This window comes from Nannospalax galili, unplaced genomic scaffold, assembly GCF_000622305.1.
Source record: "Nannospalax galili isolate Female #2095 unplaced genomic scaffold, S.galili_v1.0 scaffold34, whole genome shotgun sequence".
Lineage (NCBI taxonomy): Eukaryota > Metazoa > Chordata > Mammalia > Rodentia > Spalacidae > Nannospalax > Nannospalax galili.
The window spans coordinates 599,145-616,475 of NW_008338996.1; the positions used below are offsets into that span (position 1 = coordinate 599,145).

Consider the following 17,331-nt stretch of genomic DNA (forward strand, 5'->3'; position numbering starts at 1 on the left):
CCCATAAAAATGCTCTCAGTTTGGAATGGGGTAATGACAAAATATATCCCTTCAAACCTGCCTGGGCATGATAGGTGTTCTGATTCTCTCCATAATTGAAGGCACTTGCATGAGAAGCCAATCTTTCTGATGTTAGGGACCATTAGGCTCTGCGGCCACCATTCCCAGTCTGTGGCCCAGGCTGTTAACAGGAGCCATGGCAGAATGTGATGGCAGAAAAGACGTCTTCAGGTGGGCTAGAGCAGATGGACCTAGGCTACGAGGCCCCCAGCCATTCCTGGTAAATACCTATCTTAATTAAGGATGCAGGAGGAAGCAGGTAAAATACTGCACACTCTAACCAACTCTTCCTTTTAAAACATCTCAAGAACCCCAATGGCAACTTAATAGTAGAAGATGATAGTCTCTGATTTCCAATTTATCTGGGGATATTCAGTCTTGTGGACTAAATTTCACCAGCAGCATTTTCTCCTGCTAACAACTCTCTCTCTCTCTCTCTCTCTCTCTCTCTCTCTCTCTCTCTCTATCTCTCTCTCTCTCTCTCTCTCTCTCTCTCTCTCTCTCTCTCTCTCTCTCTCTCCTCTCTCCTACTTCCATTTAAATGTTGCTTCATTATGAATTAATAATATTTATACCATATGTTAAATTGAACCAAGTGCCCTTCACAGGAGTACTTTGAAACAGACGCATTCCTGGCAAGGTGCATGCTCCCACGCAGACGGCACAAGTTGCACTTGGCTTTCACGTCTACTACCCACTCTTTCTCCCCACGTTCCGTGAAGAGAACGAGAAGGGAAGAAAAAAATAATAAATGGTCCAATTGGATTTATTTTTGGTGTCCATCTCTAAGAACGTGCTGCATAGATCAGCAGTTTTCAGAGCAAATTATGCTAATGCCAGCCCGGGCATCTTCTGGGTTTTTTTTGTTTTTTGTTTTTTGTTTTTTCTCTTTCCCAAGAAATGAGAAATAACAAACTGTCACTCTCTTGTCTAGACTCTAGTTGATCTAACCAGCCTTTTGTGTCATTTCCTGAGGAGCCGCGTCACAGCAAAATACTTCACCATGAGTTGAGTGCCTCTGGTTTCTTTCTTTCTTTCTTTCTTTGAAAATTTATTTTATAGTAATTGCTGGGGTGTGGAGGCTTCTCTTTCTCTGGGAAATAAGCATTATCTAATTGATCCCTCAGCTTGTCAGCCTCTGATGAGGGAACTGCATTTGTGTTAGTGTCCTTCCAATGGTTTGCTAGTTTTGGGGAGGGCAGTGGACGTAATTCATGGAGGATACTTTTTCCATAGCATCCTGCAAAGGGAATTGACATCCATCTGATGCCAACACGTGTTCCACTGAATGCACCCAGGGGATTCAACAGTTTGCCCCAGCCAGGCTCATTCCTAGGAAACTGCAGCCTCTGCCCTATGAGACTCCACTTTGAAATCCCTGCCTATCACCCTGGCGGCTTCTGATCCTGGGTCTCCTTTTGAGTTAGAGGACATTTTTTTCTCTTTCTCTTTTTCCCTTCCATTCCCTTTTATCATATGGAGATACTAAGATGATTCATAATGGGTAGCTGTAGGGGGGGTTATCCTCTAAGAGACATGGTATGTTAGACTATTCTAGAATAGAATTATAAGGAGCCTCGCTTCCCCCTCTGTCCTTAACTCCCCGGTGACTTTGAAACCATCCCTCTCCATGACTACCCCTCTCCAGCAGTGCTGTGGGATTCTGCATCCACGACCCAAGCACAGATGTCTTAAACTGCAGTTGCTTTGTTCCTCTCCTCCCAGATGCCTGCATGATATTTGGTTTTGTCTTTTTAAAAATATATATAAATAATATGGATCTTTGGTTACCTGTTACCTTAGCGAAACCTCTCTAGGAAAAAAAAAAAAGTGCCTTCTTTTTCCACAGAGAAGGATGAACATAAAAGAAATTCTATAAATAGGATTTTGTGGAGTGGAAAAAGTTGGATCCTAAATTTCCCATGAGATGTAGGCAGTTATGAGGAAACAGGAATGATCATTTCAAATCTTCCTATACTCCGACTCCTAATGAACTTGAATGATTTGTCATTCTCTCCCATCATATGTGCTCAAATTCCTTCCATTCTGAAAAAAAAACAAATGAACAAAAATCATCTCTTCAGGCTGGTTCTCCACGGCAGAGGAAGGCCGTGACTGCCGTCTGCATCTCCCCTGCATGTGCTGGGCATCCATACCTGAGCCTTGTCTGCTGGGGAGCCTCATTCTCACCATACAAACAAAAAGAGCTTGGGTGACTTGCTCAAGGTCACACAGCAAAGCTGAGATCCCAGAGCTCAGTCATTTCCCAGAATGCGTCCTTACTTCTCATGACCCTATTTACTGATCTTCTCTTCTATAAGAGAATTTATCCTTCCACTGTGAATCCATTGGAAGAGCTACAACCCCAGATGTAAGGGGAAACTGTTCTCCATGATCAGGAACTACTTGGCCCTCATATTTTTTCACCTAGACATGGCCTCTGAGAGTGCTCAGACCCACTCAGCTCTACACTGCTCCCTGTGACCCACATGAGCAGGAGCTAAGTTCTGTATCCAGTAGCTACATGGATGAGAAACTCATCCCAAAGACTTGATGTCTTGACTCTACAGTCAGCCTCTGAGCTCACTGAGATTGTCTGATAACCGCGGGGACAACCTGGGAAAACTTGCCTCCACGGGACCTTGTCTATCCCCCGGCACCCAGCAGGAGCAAGCTCTGAGGTCTCTGGACTGAGACTTTTGTCTTGATCTAGGTTCCTCCTGGTGGTATCTTGGGCTGGACCCCTCACAGTTCCCATACCCACGCCTCTGTCTCTACAGGAAGACAGGATGCAGATCACAGCCACCTGATCTTGGACAAGTCCCGTCCCTTTTCCTATGCCTTATCTTCACCCCTCACTGAAATGGGACTGGGGATCTCTACCTCATTGTATGGGTATAAGGATTCTGTGATCCAGGGACAAAAAAGTACCTGGTATACGGATCATGCCCAAGAAATGCCTTCAGAGTCAAATTTCTCTGTCTGCTGCAGCCAGCACAGACCCTCCTTCCTGCATCCTGTTACAATCAGCTGTATCTGTTGGCACTGCTAGGGAGGATGAGTTACCTTGGAAAGGGAATAAATGGAGACTTCTCCCTGGTAAATTACGGCTTCTGCTAAAGGTTTGACACTTCTATTTTCTTCCTGTCAGAAAAAAAAATAATAATACCTATATACCAATGGTCAGTTTGGTTTCCCTTTTTATACTTCATTAACCTGTGGAGCAAGTCAGGTGACACTCGGACCTTCCAGGGAGCAGGTAGCCCAGTGGACACTGATATGAACATTAGAGGAAGGCTCTGGCTCTTTCCTAATGAAGCTTTAGAAATTAGCAGGGCACACTGTCAGCAGACTTCGAGAGAGAGACCAGAGCATTGTCATAAGCAGAACCCAATAGAGATAGCCATCTCTGTGACAGGTGATGTGAAAAGCTCAGCATCCACTGGCATGCTGTGGCTGGGGCTCAATAACTGTGTACTGATGTGCTTTGAAGTCTGCCGTGATGGCTTGTGATTGAAATATGGAGCAGGAGCCACGACAGAGCAGGATGTGAATTGATGGTCTGGGAAACCCAGCTGGTCAGGAAGAAAGAGAGGGAGGAAGGGGTGGGCAAGTGTGCCGGAGCCAAAGAAGCACTGGCCTCATGCAGGCACCATGCTGGGGACAGTCCCAGACACGGGTCAAGGGATGTACCTGGATTTGAAGCGGGGGGCTCTGGGGGCTCTGGGTGCTGATCGCACTTGTCAATCAAAACCTCACCTGTCTGGCTACTAAGGGAACTGTTCACACAGGGGATAATGACAAATGGGAAATCAAAGAAGCACTTTATCATCAGCTGGGGTCACGGCTGTGATGTATTGGAACTGTCCAAAAGCACTGCCTACGGCTCTGTCATCCTGAAATGGCCCAGAATCGAACCTTAAGGATTCCTGACAAGTCCAGCCTCCAAAAGCTGTCATGTCCTGGAGGGTGGTGCCCTGTCTAAGCCAAGGACTGTTCCAGTCTGCAGAGAGCTAGTGCCCCAGCTCTCTTGACTCTTGAGGTCCATTACTCCAGCAAGCACAGAGCCACTCCCTGAAAACTAGGCCTTAGAGAAGAAAAAGAGGGGGGTGTGAGAGGACTCACCAGTGCTGTGAGCCTCCCTGGTACCAGCTGGGTCCCTGCAGCCACTCCCTCCTGCAACAGCCATGTGGGAAGGTGTTAGCTTCCTTGCAGTGATCAGGAAATAACAGCACATAGAGAAGTTTAAGGAAAATAAGCCACAGGCAAGCAGCTAAATCCAAGTCATCCTAAATAATGCTTTATTGAGTAGGCCAGGCTATCCCAGCCCACCCATCCATATTTCCAGACCAAATAAAGTAATAGAGGGGAAGGGCCTATGAATACCACCTCTGTGGCTTAGACAAGGAGCACCATTGCTGACATCAGACTACAAAGCTCATTACTTTGACCAGCACCTGAGCAAGAGCAACATCGACACTCAGAGGTGCCCACTGATGTTTCTAGGTGACTGGGAACAGGCATGCAGCATCTCATGGAAGGGCCCCCCCAGCGATGTGGGCTCAGCCTATGTGAAAGGGCGTGGCCTGGTCTGTGCTGTTCCACTCTACAAGTCTAGGCGTGTGTGTGTGTGTGTGTGTGTGTGTGTCTGTATGTGTGTGTGCCCCGATTCAGGCCTTATATAAAACCTTCAGGTGACAGATGGAGACAGGTGAGCTAGAGAAACATTGAGACCTTTGTCTTCAGATCTGGCCTCAAAGACTCACCTGGTGAGATCTGGGAGAAATTGTTCCTGGACCACAGTGATGACTTCAGCAGCTTTGGTGATGGGCTTTACCAGGTCATCTGAATGTGACAACTGCCTGCGCTGGCAGGAGGGGGCAATGCACATGCCCAGGAAATAATGAGACTATAAGACACTAAGACATATACATGTTTCTTGAATGTGAAGTTTCTGGGTCTGGGGATGTGGCTCAGTTGTTACAGTGCTTGCTTAGTATGTATGTGGCCCTGGGCTCCATTCCCAGCAGCACTTAAAACCCAGATGTGGTGGGACACACCTGTAATCCTAGCACTCAGGAAGTAAAGGCAAGGGGATTAGGAGGTCAAGGTCATCCTTGGCCATATAGTGAGTTTGAGGCCAGCCTGTGAGACCTATCTTTAAAAAAAAAAAAAAAAAAAAAAAAGGAAGAAGGAAGGAAGAGAATCAAATTCCTATTTTCCTTTGGGAGTGGGCAGGAACTGCATAGTTGTGTGAGGTCCAATTGACACACTGACTGCCAGGGAGGTGGGGAATAGCTTGCCCAGGCCTTTGTTTCTCAGGGGCACAGTCAGAATTTGGCTTAACACTCAATGTCCTTGCTCTCTGTATGCCATTAGCTTCCTGTTAAATTTACAGGAAGTCACAGCCTCCAATCCCAGCTCCCACTTGCAACCTGCTGACCTTTAGGAGTTCCAGAAAAGGAACGTGAGCCTGAGCAAAGAGGTGGTCTCCATTTGACCAGCTATTAAAAACTACCACAGCCTTAGTGGCTTAAACAACAAATGTTGACCTCTCACAGTCTGGAGGCTAGGAGGTAAAGGTTGAAGTGCTAGCTGATGGGTACCTAGGGAGGGGTCACTCCTGGCTTGCCCATGACTGCCTTCTCCACAGGTCCTCAGGGATGGAGATCAAGGAGGCAAGCAAGTAAGCTCTCCCTAGTGTCTTTTTACAGGGGCACTAATTCCATCTACTAGGGCCCACCCACATGACCTCCTCAACCCCAAAGGCCCTACTTCTTGATACATCACATAGAGAGCACAGGGCTTCGACCTGCCTATTTTCAGGGGCAGAGGGGAGTAGGGGACAAACACTGTCTGCATAGACTTGAAGGAAAAGAGAACAGGGCAGTTTCCATTGAGTAGTAACATGTCTGCCTCCCTGTCCTGGCAGGAACTGCAAGTTGAGCAGCAGCAGCCTGTCCATGGCTGCTGTGGACATCCTCTACATTGACATCACAAGGAGGTGGAATTCCGTGACCCTGGAGCAGCGAGACTCAGGTACCTGGTGACTGCCTTCACCATATCCCATGGAGCCCTGACAAGCATGGGATGGGGTCCATACATCTTCTGGGTTTTTTTAAATACTTTGTTTTTATTATTTTTATTTTGTGTATATGAGTGTATTACCTGCATACATGTAAGTGCACCCATGTCATGCAGTGCCTGAAAAAGGTCAGAAAAGGGCATTGAACCCCCTGGAACTGGAGTTACTGATGATTGTTAGCCACCATGTGGGAATTGAACCTGGGTTCTCTGGGTGCTCTTAACCACTGAGTCATCTCTCTCCAGCCCCCAAATCTGTTCTTTTGTGTTATAGAGAGAGGAGGAAGATGAATTAATTGATTTAAATCCCTAGGCAATGTCTGTTACTGAGGCTGTGCAACCTCCCTCCAAATTCTAATCCCACCGGCAGCCTCCCTTGTCTTACCTTAAGGCTTTGGCTCCATCTGTGCTGGGGATAGACTGATGTTCTTTCATTCATTCGTGGCCCTGCATACATTTGCTGAGCACACACTGGCTGTGCCTTGGGTAGACTAGAGTGAAGAGAGCTTGGCTCTTGCTTAGAAGGAACTCTGTAGAGGTGAGAGGCAGAGGAGAAATGAGGCTGGCATAGCAGGGTATAGGCTAGGATGGAAACAAGCTTTCAGGGCACTCCTCATCCCAGGAGGACAAGAAAGGCCTCCTGAGGAAGGATCTATGGGATAAACCAGTGAACACGGTAGAGACAGACCCAGGTAGGAGTGTTGGCCAGGCTACCCATGGACACATATAAAAGGCCATTGAGCCCAGGGCACACCAACTAACTCCAATGGGCCAGAACTAAAAGGGCAAGGAGATGTGTCAAACCTTGAAATCCATATATAAGAATTTGACCTTGATCATCCATACTGTGTAGTAAGGATTCTGTTAGGAGACTTTACATCTGGGTGAATGAGTTTCCCATCTCTGTCTTCACAGAGAGTATTTTTCTAAACAGTCATAATAACCAGAACTGACATTTGTACATGTCATCACAAAACTACAAAGTCTTTTCATGCCTAGTCCCTCATTAAGTGTCCCTATGACCCAGTGCAGAAGGTATTAGGAGCCTCATTTCACAGATGAATAAACTGCAGCTCCTGTGAATGAGGTCACATGGTGACTGTGAGTAGGGTGCTCCCTGGCATCACCCTCCCCTCCACTCTGCTGCCTCCCTGCACAGAGGAGCCTTCAGAGTTCCTGCCCGAGCATCTCACTCCTGTGCTTGGGTGGAAAGAATGTGAATTCAGAGACTGAGATCCAGATTAGAAGTGACCCTGCCATCTCCTGCCAACATCAGCTTCCAAGCCATGTCACCTCCTATTCTGGAGTTTCTCGTCTGTAAAATGGCACCAACACACCTGTCCTCTGATTGCCCTGGGGGCTCATGCTTCAGCGGTCACTAATGCATTTAGGGTCATTGCTGATCATACAAACTGCTTAATCCTGTTAGGGGATTCTTTCTAATGTTATCACTTGAGGAGAATCCCAGGGAGGATTATATGGCCACTGGTGTTGCCCCAAGCAGGCCTTGTCCCTTTGCCCCTTTCGGGCTAGGAACGCTGACCACAAGGACACAGCCAGCCCTTCCTGCATGCTGCTAGCACTCAGAAGACATTTGCTATTTAGCTTTGTGTTTGATAATGCAGTTTGGTGTTGGTGCTACAGGCTGCCGGTTGTTGACTGTTGCCTATCTGCTAATCCCTGCTTTGTATTTGACATGCACTGTACTGGCTAAAATTCTCCCAGAGAGCTGGATGTGGTGGCACACACTTTTAATCCTAGCACTCGGGAGGCAGAGGCAGGCAGATCTCTGTGAGACTGAGACCATCCTAGTCTAGCCAGCTAGGCCAGCTAGGGCTACAGGAAGACCCTGTCTCCAAAAAATATGTATGTTCTCCTAGAGACAGGTCATATTATATCCACTGGGGGAAACTGAGGCTCAGAGGTACCAGCTCACCTGAGCTCCCTTTCTGGGTCACTTCCTCCTACTCATTGGTCCTAGGGTAAGATAGCCCCCAAGCTCCCCACTGCTCCCCTCAATTCAAAATCAAAAGTCAAGAAATGTCAATAGTAGTTGAATCAACAAGCTGAGAGCATCCCTTCAGCTGACAGCGCCTTCCAGCCTCCCCTGGCAACCAGGAGAGGGGGGAGATGAAGCGCCTGCAGGACAGGAAGGCAGATTAATTATCATTTCGAGGACCAAGCGAGCTCACGTGAGAGTCGAGCTGCGTCACTTCTTGCTGACACCCTCAGAAAGTGAAGAAGTGTTTGTGAGCCGAACGCCGGATGTCATAGCAGGATCCTGTGGAGGGGCCAGATGAGGGGGTGGGAGTGGCAGTGGAATTATTAAATATTGAAATTGATCGGGACTAGCAGCGGCGAGCTATTTATCATGTTCTGTTGCTTCCAGCCAGCACTACCATCTGGCCCATTGTTCAGTCGAGTAGCTTTGCATGTTTTGTTTGCTTCTAAAATTGCTCCCCGTAAGCGGAATCTGCAGGGGTGGCGAGGGGGGCTGTCCACAACACTGGCTCAGATAAGGGCTTCTGGAATCTGCCAGGGTCTCTCCACCCTGCTGACCAAGCCAAGAAAGTAAGGGGGAAAAAAATCTCATTTTCAGCACAAGTGAAGCTGGAGCTGGGATCCCCTGAACTTTTGCATCCATCTACCCCCCAATGTGTAAAGTCGCAACTGCAGGTCATGCGGGCCATTTTGAGGTTGCCTTATGGGCACATTTATTGCTGCTAATGCTCGGATGTTTGAGATGCAAGATACACCTCATTTTGCAAATGAGCATCCTTAGGTCCCAAGAGCAAAACTGACTGTTTACAGTCTCATAGCCAGGGAGCAGTAAAGGCAAGATTTGAACTCAGGCCTCCAGCTACCCAGCCACAGGTGCTATCTCTAATCTAGGACTACATCAGGCAATGTCTGCTCCCTTGTGAGACTGGGGCGGGGAGGGGACTTGTGGGGCAGGAATCAGAGGGGATGCAGACGCAGGCAGGTGTTATCACACTCTCCATTTCAGAGCTGGAAGAGAGGAATTTGATGTTCTCACAACCAAGATATGACAAGTGTTTAAGATGATGGTTATGCTAATTACCTTGATTTGATGTCACATGGTGCATACATGTACCGAAACATCACACTGTATCCCATAAATATGTATAAATATTACATATTGAAATAATTTTCTTTTGAAAAGTCAGCTCACCCAGCACAGAGCCTGCTGCGGAGGCACAACTAGGGGGAGTTGCAGTTGGGAATGTCTTGTCCAAACTTCTGTCTCCCCTCCCTTCATCCTTAGAGCATATCCTCCTGTTCCCATGGCTGATGAAAAGAAGTAACAGTCTAGGAGGCTAAGAAACGGGGTGGGCATTAAAGCCAGAAATAGGAGCCACTCTGTGGCCCTAGAGACGGGGGCCCTGCTATCGCCCAGCTGCTGCCAACCAGGCCCAGTTATTGCCACCCTCTGAAGGCTGGTCCAGTGCCCTGACTCTCAGGGAGAAAGGGCATCTGGAGCCAGCCACCTACAAGGACCATTCAGGACACTCAGAGCATGGCAGTAGCATAAATCCGTGCTCGTGTGTGGTTCTTGCTTTTGACAAGGAGCAGTGTAAAGGCCAAAGGATGAGTGAGTCCCTTCCTTCCTTCCTTCCTTCCTTCCTTCCTTCCTTCCTTCCTTCAGTGCCCTGACTCTCAGGGAGAAAGGGCATCTGGAGCCAGCCACCTACAAGGACCATTCAGGACACTCAGAGCATGGCAGTAGCATAAATCCGTGCTCGTGTGTGGTTCTTGCTTTTGACAAGGAGCAGTGTAAAGGCCAAAGGATGAGTGAGTCCCTTCCTTCCTTCCTTCCTTCCTTCCTTCCTTCCTTCCTTCCTTCCGCTGTTGGGGCAAAGCAGCAGAGGGAAGATCCTGGAGGGATTAAAGGAGAGATAACACACAGAGAACTCAGCACAGTGTGACCAGAAGAGGCACCCACTGTGGGTCTGTATCCCTGAGGGCCGAGCCCCAGGCTTAGAACATAAAAAGGCATCAAACCTAGGTCCAGGTGAGTATTTGATGAGTCAACAAAGCAAAATTAAAGACACCCATGTCCTTAAAGCAGGGAATTCTGAGGGGGAAGACGAAGCTCAAACAAGCAGTGGCTTCATTGGCAGGAGCTCCCTTCCCGCCCTGAATGCCTGGTGTGATATATCAGCCCAGTTGCAAAGGATCGCCATCCACTCCAGCTATGTCAAAGTGCCAACGCATCTGCCCTTTCCCCAAAGCCCACCCAGACCTTCCTTCTGCCCTAATGAAACTGGTGCTATGTAAAGGAGCCAGGCAGATCCCTGATGCTTGAGACTTTGCTATTGATGTGGGAAAGAAAACTAGTGCTGAGAAAAGACGGATGAGGGGCAAGTACTGGGGGAAAACATGCAGGTGAGAAGATTGGCCCTTGAGCCAGATTTGCACACGTCTTCGGTTTGGACTGTAAGCTTCACTTCCTTTTAGGCTTCAGTGTATGGAAATAGATTCAGCAGCATCCTTGGATACCAGGCCACTCCCATCATGTCTGTGCCCAGCCTCTTATTTAGCTTTTGTAATTATGTATGTGTGTGCGTGTATATGAGTTTGGACTGTAAGCTTCACTTCCTTTTAGGCTTCAGTGTATGGAAATGGATTCAGCAGCATCCTTGGATACCAGGCCACTCCCATCATGTCTGTGCCCAGCCTCTTATTTAGCTTTTGTAATTATGTATGTGTGTGCGTGTATATGGAGGTATGTGTGCCCATGTGCACACATGTGTGGAGGACAGTGGACAACTATGGATGCTGTTCTTCAGGTGTTGACCACTGTGCATTTTTGAAATAGGGTCTCTCATTTGCCTGGATCTCACTGAACGAACTAGTCTAGCTGGCCAGCAAGCCCTGGGGATCTGCTTAGCTCCGCTGTGTTTCATTTTGTTTTTTAACAAGCATTCTGCAGGACTGAACTCAGGTCCTCATCCTTGCAAGGAAGTGCTCTGTTGACTAAGCTATCACTCCAGCTTCTGGAAGTTGGTATTTTTAATAAGAGTATTTTAAATAAGTATCCACAAGGTCCTCCATCCATCACCTGTGAAGTGGGCTCCATTCTGGCGCCTCCTCTAACATGTGGCTCCCCTACTCCAGCTCTTCCCCCCGAGGAGCCCCTGTCTGTACCCTGTGCTCATCCTCTCTAAGTGAGCCTGTCTTCATCTCTCTGAATGTCAAAGCCTGTTCGGGAGCTGATAGAATTTAGTAATATGTGTCTCACACTCTGTCGCATGTCAGTGCAATTGTCTTTTTTTTTTTTTAATTAAGGATTTTAATTTTCAATCCCAGAATTTGCAGTAGAATACAGAAATATAAATGGAACTGTTATCAGCAAAGCTGGGGTGTTGTAGCCCTCTCCTGGGCCACAACCAAATGAGTAACCAAATTCGGCGGCAGAGATGCAGTGATTTCATCTGCATGTAGATTGCACTCTCTGCTCCTTCCAGAGGCAAACGGCACATCTCCATGGTGAGAGATGAGGACAGCATCGAGATCAGGCAGTACAGTGTGTGGCTGGTGTCAGCTAGGAGAGACCCACAGTTCACCTGCAAAGGGAGCACTAGGTCCCAGCAGCTAGCTGAGCACCCAGTCCCTCTAACACAGTCCCAACATCTGTAGGCTCTAGAAGCTCTGTTTACCCTGCGATCAGGTGCTTTTCTGTTTAAGAAGGGAACCGTGCCAGGACTGGTAGTGTACACCTGACATCCCAGTACTTGGGAGGCTAAGGCAGGAGGCTCTCAAATTAGAAGCCAGCCTGGACTACATAGGGAGTCCCAGTCTCAATAAAAATTAAAAATAAATAAGAAAAAAAAAAAAACGGAGTGGGGCTGTAGATATGGCATTAGACACACACGGTTCATATTCAGGCAAAACATTCACACACAGTTCACATTCAGGCAAAACATTCACACACATAAAATAACGATAACATGGGGCTGGAGAGATGGCTCAGCGGTTAAGAGCACTGACTGTTCTTGCAGAGGACCCAGGTTTGATTCCCAGCACCCACATGGTGGCTAACAACCATCCTTAACTCCAGTTCCAGGGGATCCAATGCCCTTCTCTGACCTCCGTGGGTATTATACAACATGGGTGCACTTACATACATGCAGGCAATATGCTCATACACATAAAAATAAAAATAATAAATAAAATATTTTTTAAATAACAATAAAATGAAATACTTTTTAAAAATAGAGGAGGGCTGGAGAGATGGCTCAGCGGCTGAAAGCACTGGCTGCTCTTGCAGAAGACCCAGGTTCGAATCCCAACACCTACATGGCAGCTAACAACTGTTCGTAACTCCAGTTCCAGGGGAGCCAATGCCCTTTTCTGACCTCCCTGGGCACTGCACAATGCAAATGTACTTACATACATGCATGCAATACATTCATACACATAAAATAAAATAAATACTTTTTTAAATAAAATAAAAAATAAAGGAAAGAGGGGAGGGGGAGAAGCTAAAAGTCCTTTCCAGGACCAAAAGAAGGAAGATTATAAAGGAAGGAAAAATGGTTAGGAAATCCCCTCCCACTTACTCTCTCTCTCTCTCTCTCTCTCTCTCTCTCTCTCTCACACACACACACACACACACACACACACACACACACGTACATCTTGCTTGGAGAGGGAAGTCTAAGAATGCATAGTTCAATGCCTGGTGTATGCTAGGGACCCTTTAACCAACACCTCTTCCCCTACTTGCTGAGTCCCTGAGTTGCTTGTCCTCTGGAGCCTGGGTTTGAATGACAATCTAGTCAAAGTCACTGGACTCCAGACTCAGACAAATCTGGCAGCCGGGTGGCCTGAAGCAAGCAGCCCAGTTCCTTCAAGGTCCCCTGTCCATCATCTGTGAGTGCCTGTCTCACAAAAGCACTAGAAATGAAAGTGGGGCAGGAAGCTGGGAGCAGGGGCTGCCACTGTTGCGAGCACAGGGCTTTCCCAGCATGCCTCTCAACTGTCTCTGGGCATCTGCTCCTTCCAGTTCTCTGCAGGTGTTGGGAGCTAGACCGGAAGAAGGGCTTCTTCACAGTCTGATCAGAGGGGCCGGATGCAACTGCAGGGGATTCTCCCTTAAAGTCTGACAGAGTCCAGGCTGCTCACCTTGGGCTGCCTCACACCACACAGGTTTTCGGCTGGGAAGAGGAAGTCATGTAGGTACCACAGCTCCCTGCATTTAGACATGGCACAAGCCAGCTTTCAACTCAGAAGTTCCATCAACTGCCTGAGGCGGTAGGCTCACAATCCACTTGGGGGGACAGGGAACATCTGAGCAACAAAGGTCTCTGCCCCTGTTGCCATCTGCCTTATCACCAGCTTTGCACACCCTCACTCTAGGCAGAGTGCCAGCCCTCTCAGAGTTGTCTGTGCCTCTCCCAGAGATCCCCTCCCCTTGTGCCCCAAAGCCTGGGCCTGCCTCCTCAAAGGACTACTGAGTCCCAGATTGGGCTGGACCCACCTCTCATCTGCTCTACCCATGGCCAGTGCTGTAATCACAGGGCCCTTGCTCAGTACCTGCCCTCAGGTTAGAGCCCTCACTATGGCTCTCCTGTCCTAATGAGACCTAGTACTGCACCCAGTGCTCGGTTAGTGCTCCACACACCCACACTGAATGGACCAGGTGCCAGCCCATGCCAGCCCGCCAGTCCCATGGGCGTCGGCATCTCTCTGCCCGTCTCTCACCAGATTTCCTCAGTCGACTTATGCAAATCATCTGACGCCTATACCTTCTTCAGCTGGAACAGGCTCCAACTGAAACGTATTTAGTTGACGATGTACTGAAATATTTAAGAGTATTTTTACTTGGCGTGCTTAGCAAGGCCTCCTTATGCATATACATGGCTGCCCCCACTCCTAGGCCGGAATCACGCAGCGCCTCGAGGAGGTGTCTGGCACCGACCATGTTCTTCAGCCTTGAAGTTATCTCGAAGTCAGATGGGTCTCTCTGGATGGGTGCCCTACACACTTACAAAAAAGCTGAATTATTTTTAATAAAGTAAGGGAGCCAACAGAATGCCGACTGTCCTCCCGGCCCAGGTGCAAATGTCCAAGACCTGCAGAATGCAGGCTGTGTTCTGGTGAGGTGCCCTCACCCCATGGTGCCACCCCATGATGTGTGCTGTCACGCACCGCCTTTGGCCTTCCTCATCCTCCGTCATATAGAACAGAGAAAGCCTGCCTCTCGTCTGCAGCTTCCCACTCCCAAATCTTGTGGGAACAACAGCACTCAGCATCGTTGGGCAGTTCAGCAGCAGAGTCAGGCTGGGCTTCCACCCCTGCTACAGACTGCTGGGGAGCCCTAAGTGGAGGCACCTCTCCTTTGGGGGCCTCAGCAGCCTCTGAGACCGAGCCTGCGACATCCATGTTGGGTTGGTGTCAGGACTGAGTAAGGAAGCATATGCCTGGCTCCAGTGTGGCTCTTCTTTCCTTTTCCAGCCACTAGTGTCACTCCCAGTTCTTGTGCGCTTTACAGATGATACCAAAATGGTTTTCAAGCCCTCTTATCCACTGAATGCTCCTTTTTCCGGGAGGGTCTATCTTGTTCATGATTCTAGTTACAGAGGAGGAAGCTGAGACTCAGAGGGGTAAAGAGATCCTATCCACGCAGGTCATTGGGGTAGAAAGGAAGTGTCAGTTCTCTGTCTCCTGCATTGATGCTCACAAGCTTGTGAAGACATGAACACTGTGCCAGTCTCCATACGTCTCCAGTGCAGGAGTTGGAAGAGCTGTGCCTGGTGCGACAGTCTGGTCCCTCGTCTTGGCATAGTTTGGTGATGACGATGACAGACGTGCAGAAAGCGCTGCAGCCGTGCAGGCTCCTCTTCAAGCCCCCTCCTCATTTGCCGGCCACAGAGTCAGTAGGATGTTTACACAGGTGTTGCTGTGACAAAACCCGCCGCTGGATGTCCCCAACTGTGCTGTGGGCCAGAATTCCTCTTCTCCTTTATTTAAGGCTGAAGAACAAGAACTAGACTGTTTCACGGACACCCAGTCAGACCACAGCAGGCTGCTTCCTAACCTGACTGAAAGTGATTGGCACTAACATGAGCCACATTTATCAAGCACCGAACACGGGCCACACTCTACAAGCACTTTTTAAACAATTTATAGACTTTGCTTTTGTAGAACATAGAACAGACAGTACAGAGACTCTCCTCCCTTACCCACATGCATGCACAGTACCTTCTGTTAATGTGGAACATTTGTTGTTGTTAATGAACAGATATTATATAATTATTATCGACTAAAGTCCAGATATTACATTATGCTTTACTCTTTGTATTGAACATTCTGTGGGTTTGGACAGATGTGTAATGCTGTATAGCTACCACCAGTCCCACATCAGTCTGGACAGTTTCACTGCCCCAAGAATCCCATGCTCTATTTATCCTGCCCCATCCCCCGTCCTCCAGCAGCCACTGTGATCCTTTGACTGTCTCTAGTTCTGTCCTGTTCAGGATATCCTGTTACTATTAGAATCGCAGCATCTAGCCTTTTCAGACTCCCACTTAGCAGCACACGCTTAAGGTCCCTCGGTCTTTATATACCTTGATAGACCATTTTTTAAAAATCTCTGAATACTAGTGTATTGACTAGGTATAGTCACAATTTATGAATGTATTTACTCATTAAAAGTATCTTGATTACTTCACAGGTTGGCAAGGAGGAATGAAATTGTTATAAATATTCATGTGCAGGTTACGTGTGGACATAAGTTTTTAGCACAGATAGACAAATACCCAGCAATGTGATTGTTAGACCGTATGGCGTGATGATTAATTTTAGGTGTCAACCTGACTAATCTAAGGAATGCCTAGAGAAGTGGTAAAGCATTAATTCTAGATGTGTCTGTGAGGTGTTTTCAGAGGAGACTGGCATGTGAGTCAGCGCACTAAGTAGGGAAGAGCCACCTCCGTGTGAGCAGGTACCGTCCAATCGGCTAAAGGCCCAGAGAGAACAAAACAGGCAGAGAAAGGGCTGGCGAGATGGTTCGGAAGGTAAAGGTGCTTGCTACCAAGCCTAATGACTTGAGTTCAATCCCTGGGACCCTTTTACCCATGGTAAAAGGAGAGAACCAACTCCTCCAAGTTGTCCTCTGACCTCCACATGCCTGCACATGCCCACATATACACACACCAAATAAATATAATTCTAAAAGGCAGAGGAAGCTCTCCCACTCTCTTTTAGACATCAGAACTTCAGCCTCCCTGGTCTTAGGACTCCTAGCCTTACAGCAGTGTCTCCCACATGTTCTCAGGGCCTTGGCTTGAGAGAGTTTACCCATCTTTTCCTTGGTTCTGAGGCCTTCAGACATGGACTGAGGCACACTGCTTGAATCCTAGTGGAGTGGCTCCAGCTTTCAGACAGACTGATGAGGGGACTTCTCGGCCTCTGTAATTACATGACCATTGTCCCTAATAAGCCTCCTCTGATCTGTCTAGATTGGCCTGTCTATCTGTGTTTACCCCCCCGCCCCCTGCTTCCCTCCCTCTTGTTGGTTCTGTTTCTCTGAAGAAGCCTGATTAATACATGGGATAGTGTTACGTTTAGTTTCATAAGAAACTGTTTTTCCAAAGTGGTAGCAGTACCATTTTGTGTTCCCCCATTAATAAATGAGAGTTTCGGCTACTCTGTATCTATATTAGTTACTTTCTGTTGCTGTGATAAAATGTCATGGTCAAGGCCCTGTGTGGAAGAAAGAGTTTATTTTGACTTAAAGTAACAGAGGGAAAAGGGTCCATCATGGCAGAAAGGCATGGCAGCCAGCAACCAGCATGGCGGCAGAAGCCGAAAGCTGAGAGCTTCCACAATGTGAAGCAGAGAGAAACAGGATGTGGGGCAAGGCCAAAGCCCACCCCCAGTGACACACCTCCTCCAGCAAGGCCACTCCTCCTAGTAACCATAGGTCAACTCTCCAGGAACACATAGCAACTCATAACAGGTACGCACCTAACAACAGTGTCAAAATATGTGCAATGGAATCACAAAGAAAAACGACTCTACTAATGTAGTTGGAGAGCCCAACACTCCCCATCCCCCACCCCCTCTACTCCCCCTACCCCGTCAACCCCCATCAGTAAGTGGCAGACCTAACAGACAGAAAACAGATAGATATAGATGAACTGAGCAGCACCATCAACT

The 17,331-nt window shown here is 47.9% G+C and overlaps 1 protein-coding gene across 1 annotated transcript in view; it reads left to right on the plus strand.

Moving 5' to 3' along the window:
* Ttll11 (tubulin tyrosine ligase like 11) overlaps positions 1-17,331 on the plus strand; it is a 256,361-nt gene that overhangs the window by 212,961 nt on the left and 26,069 nt on the right. Inside the window, exon 8 of the mRNA XM_008833446.1 lies at positions 5,993-6,099. Within this exon, the coding sequence (XP_008831668.1) occupies positions 5,993-6,099 (107 nt within the window). The remainder of the gene's footprint in view (positions 1-5,992; positions 6,100-17,331) is intronic.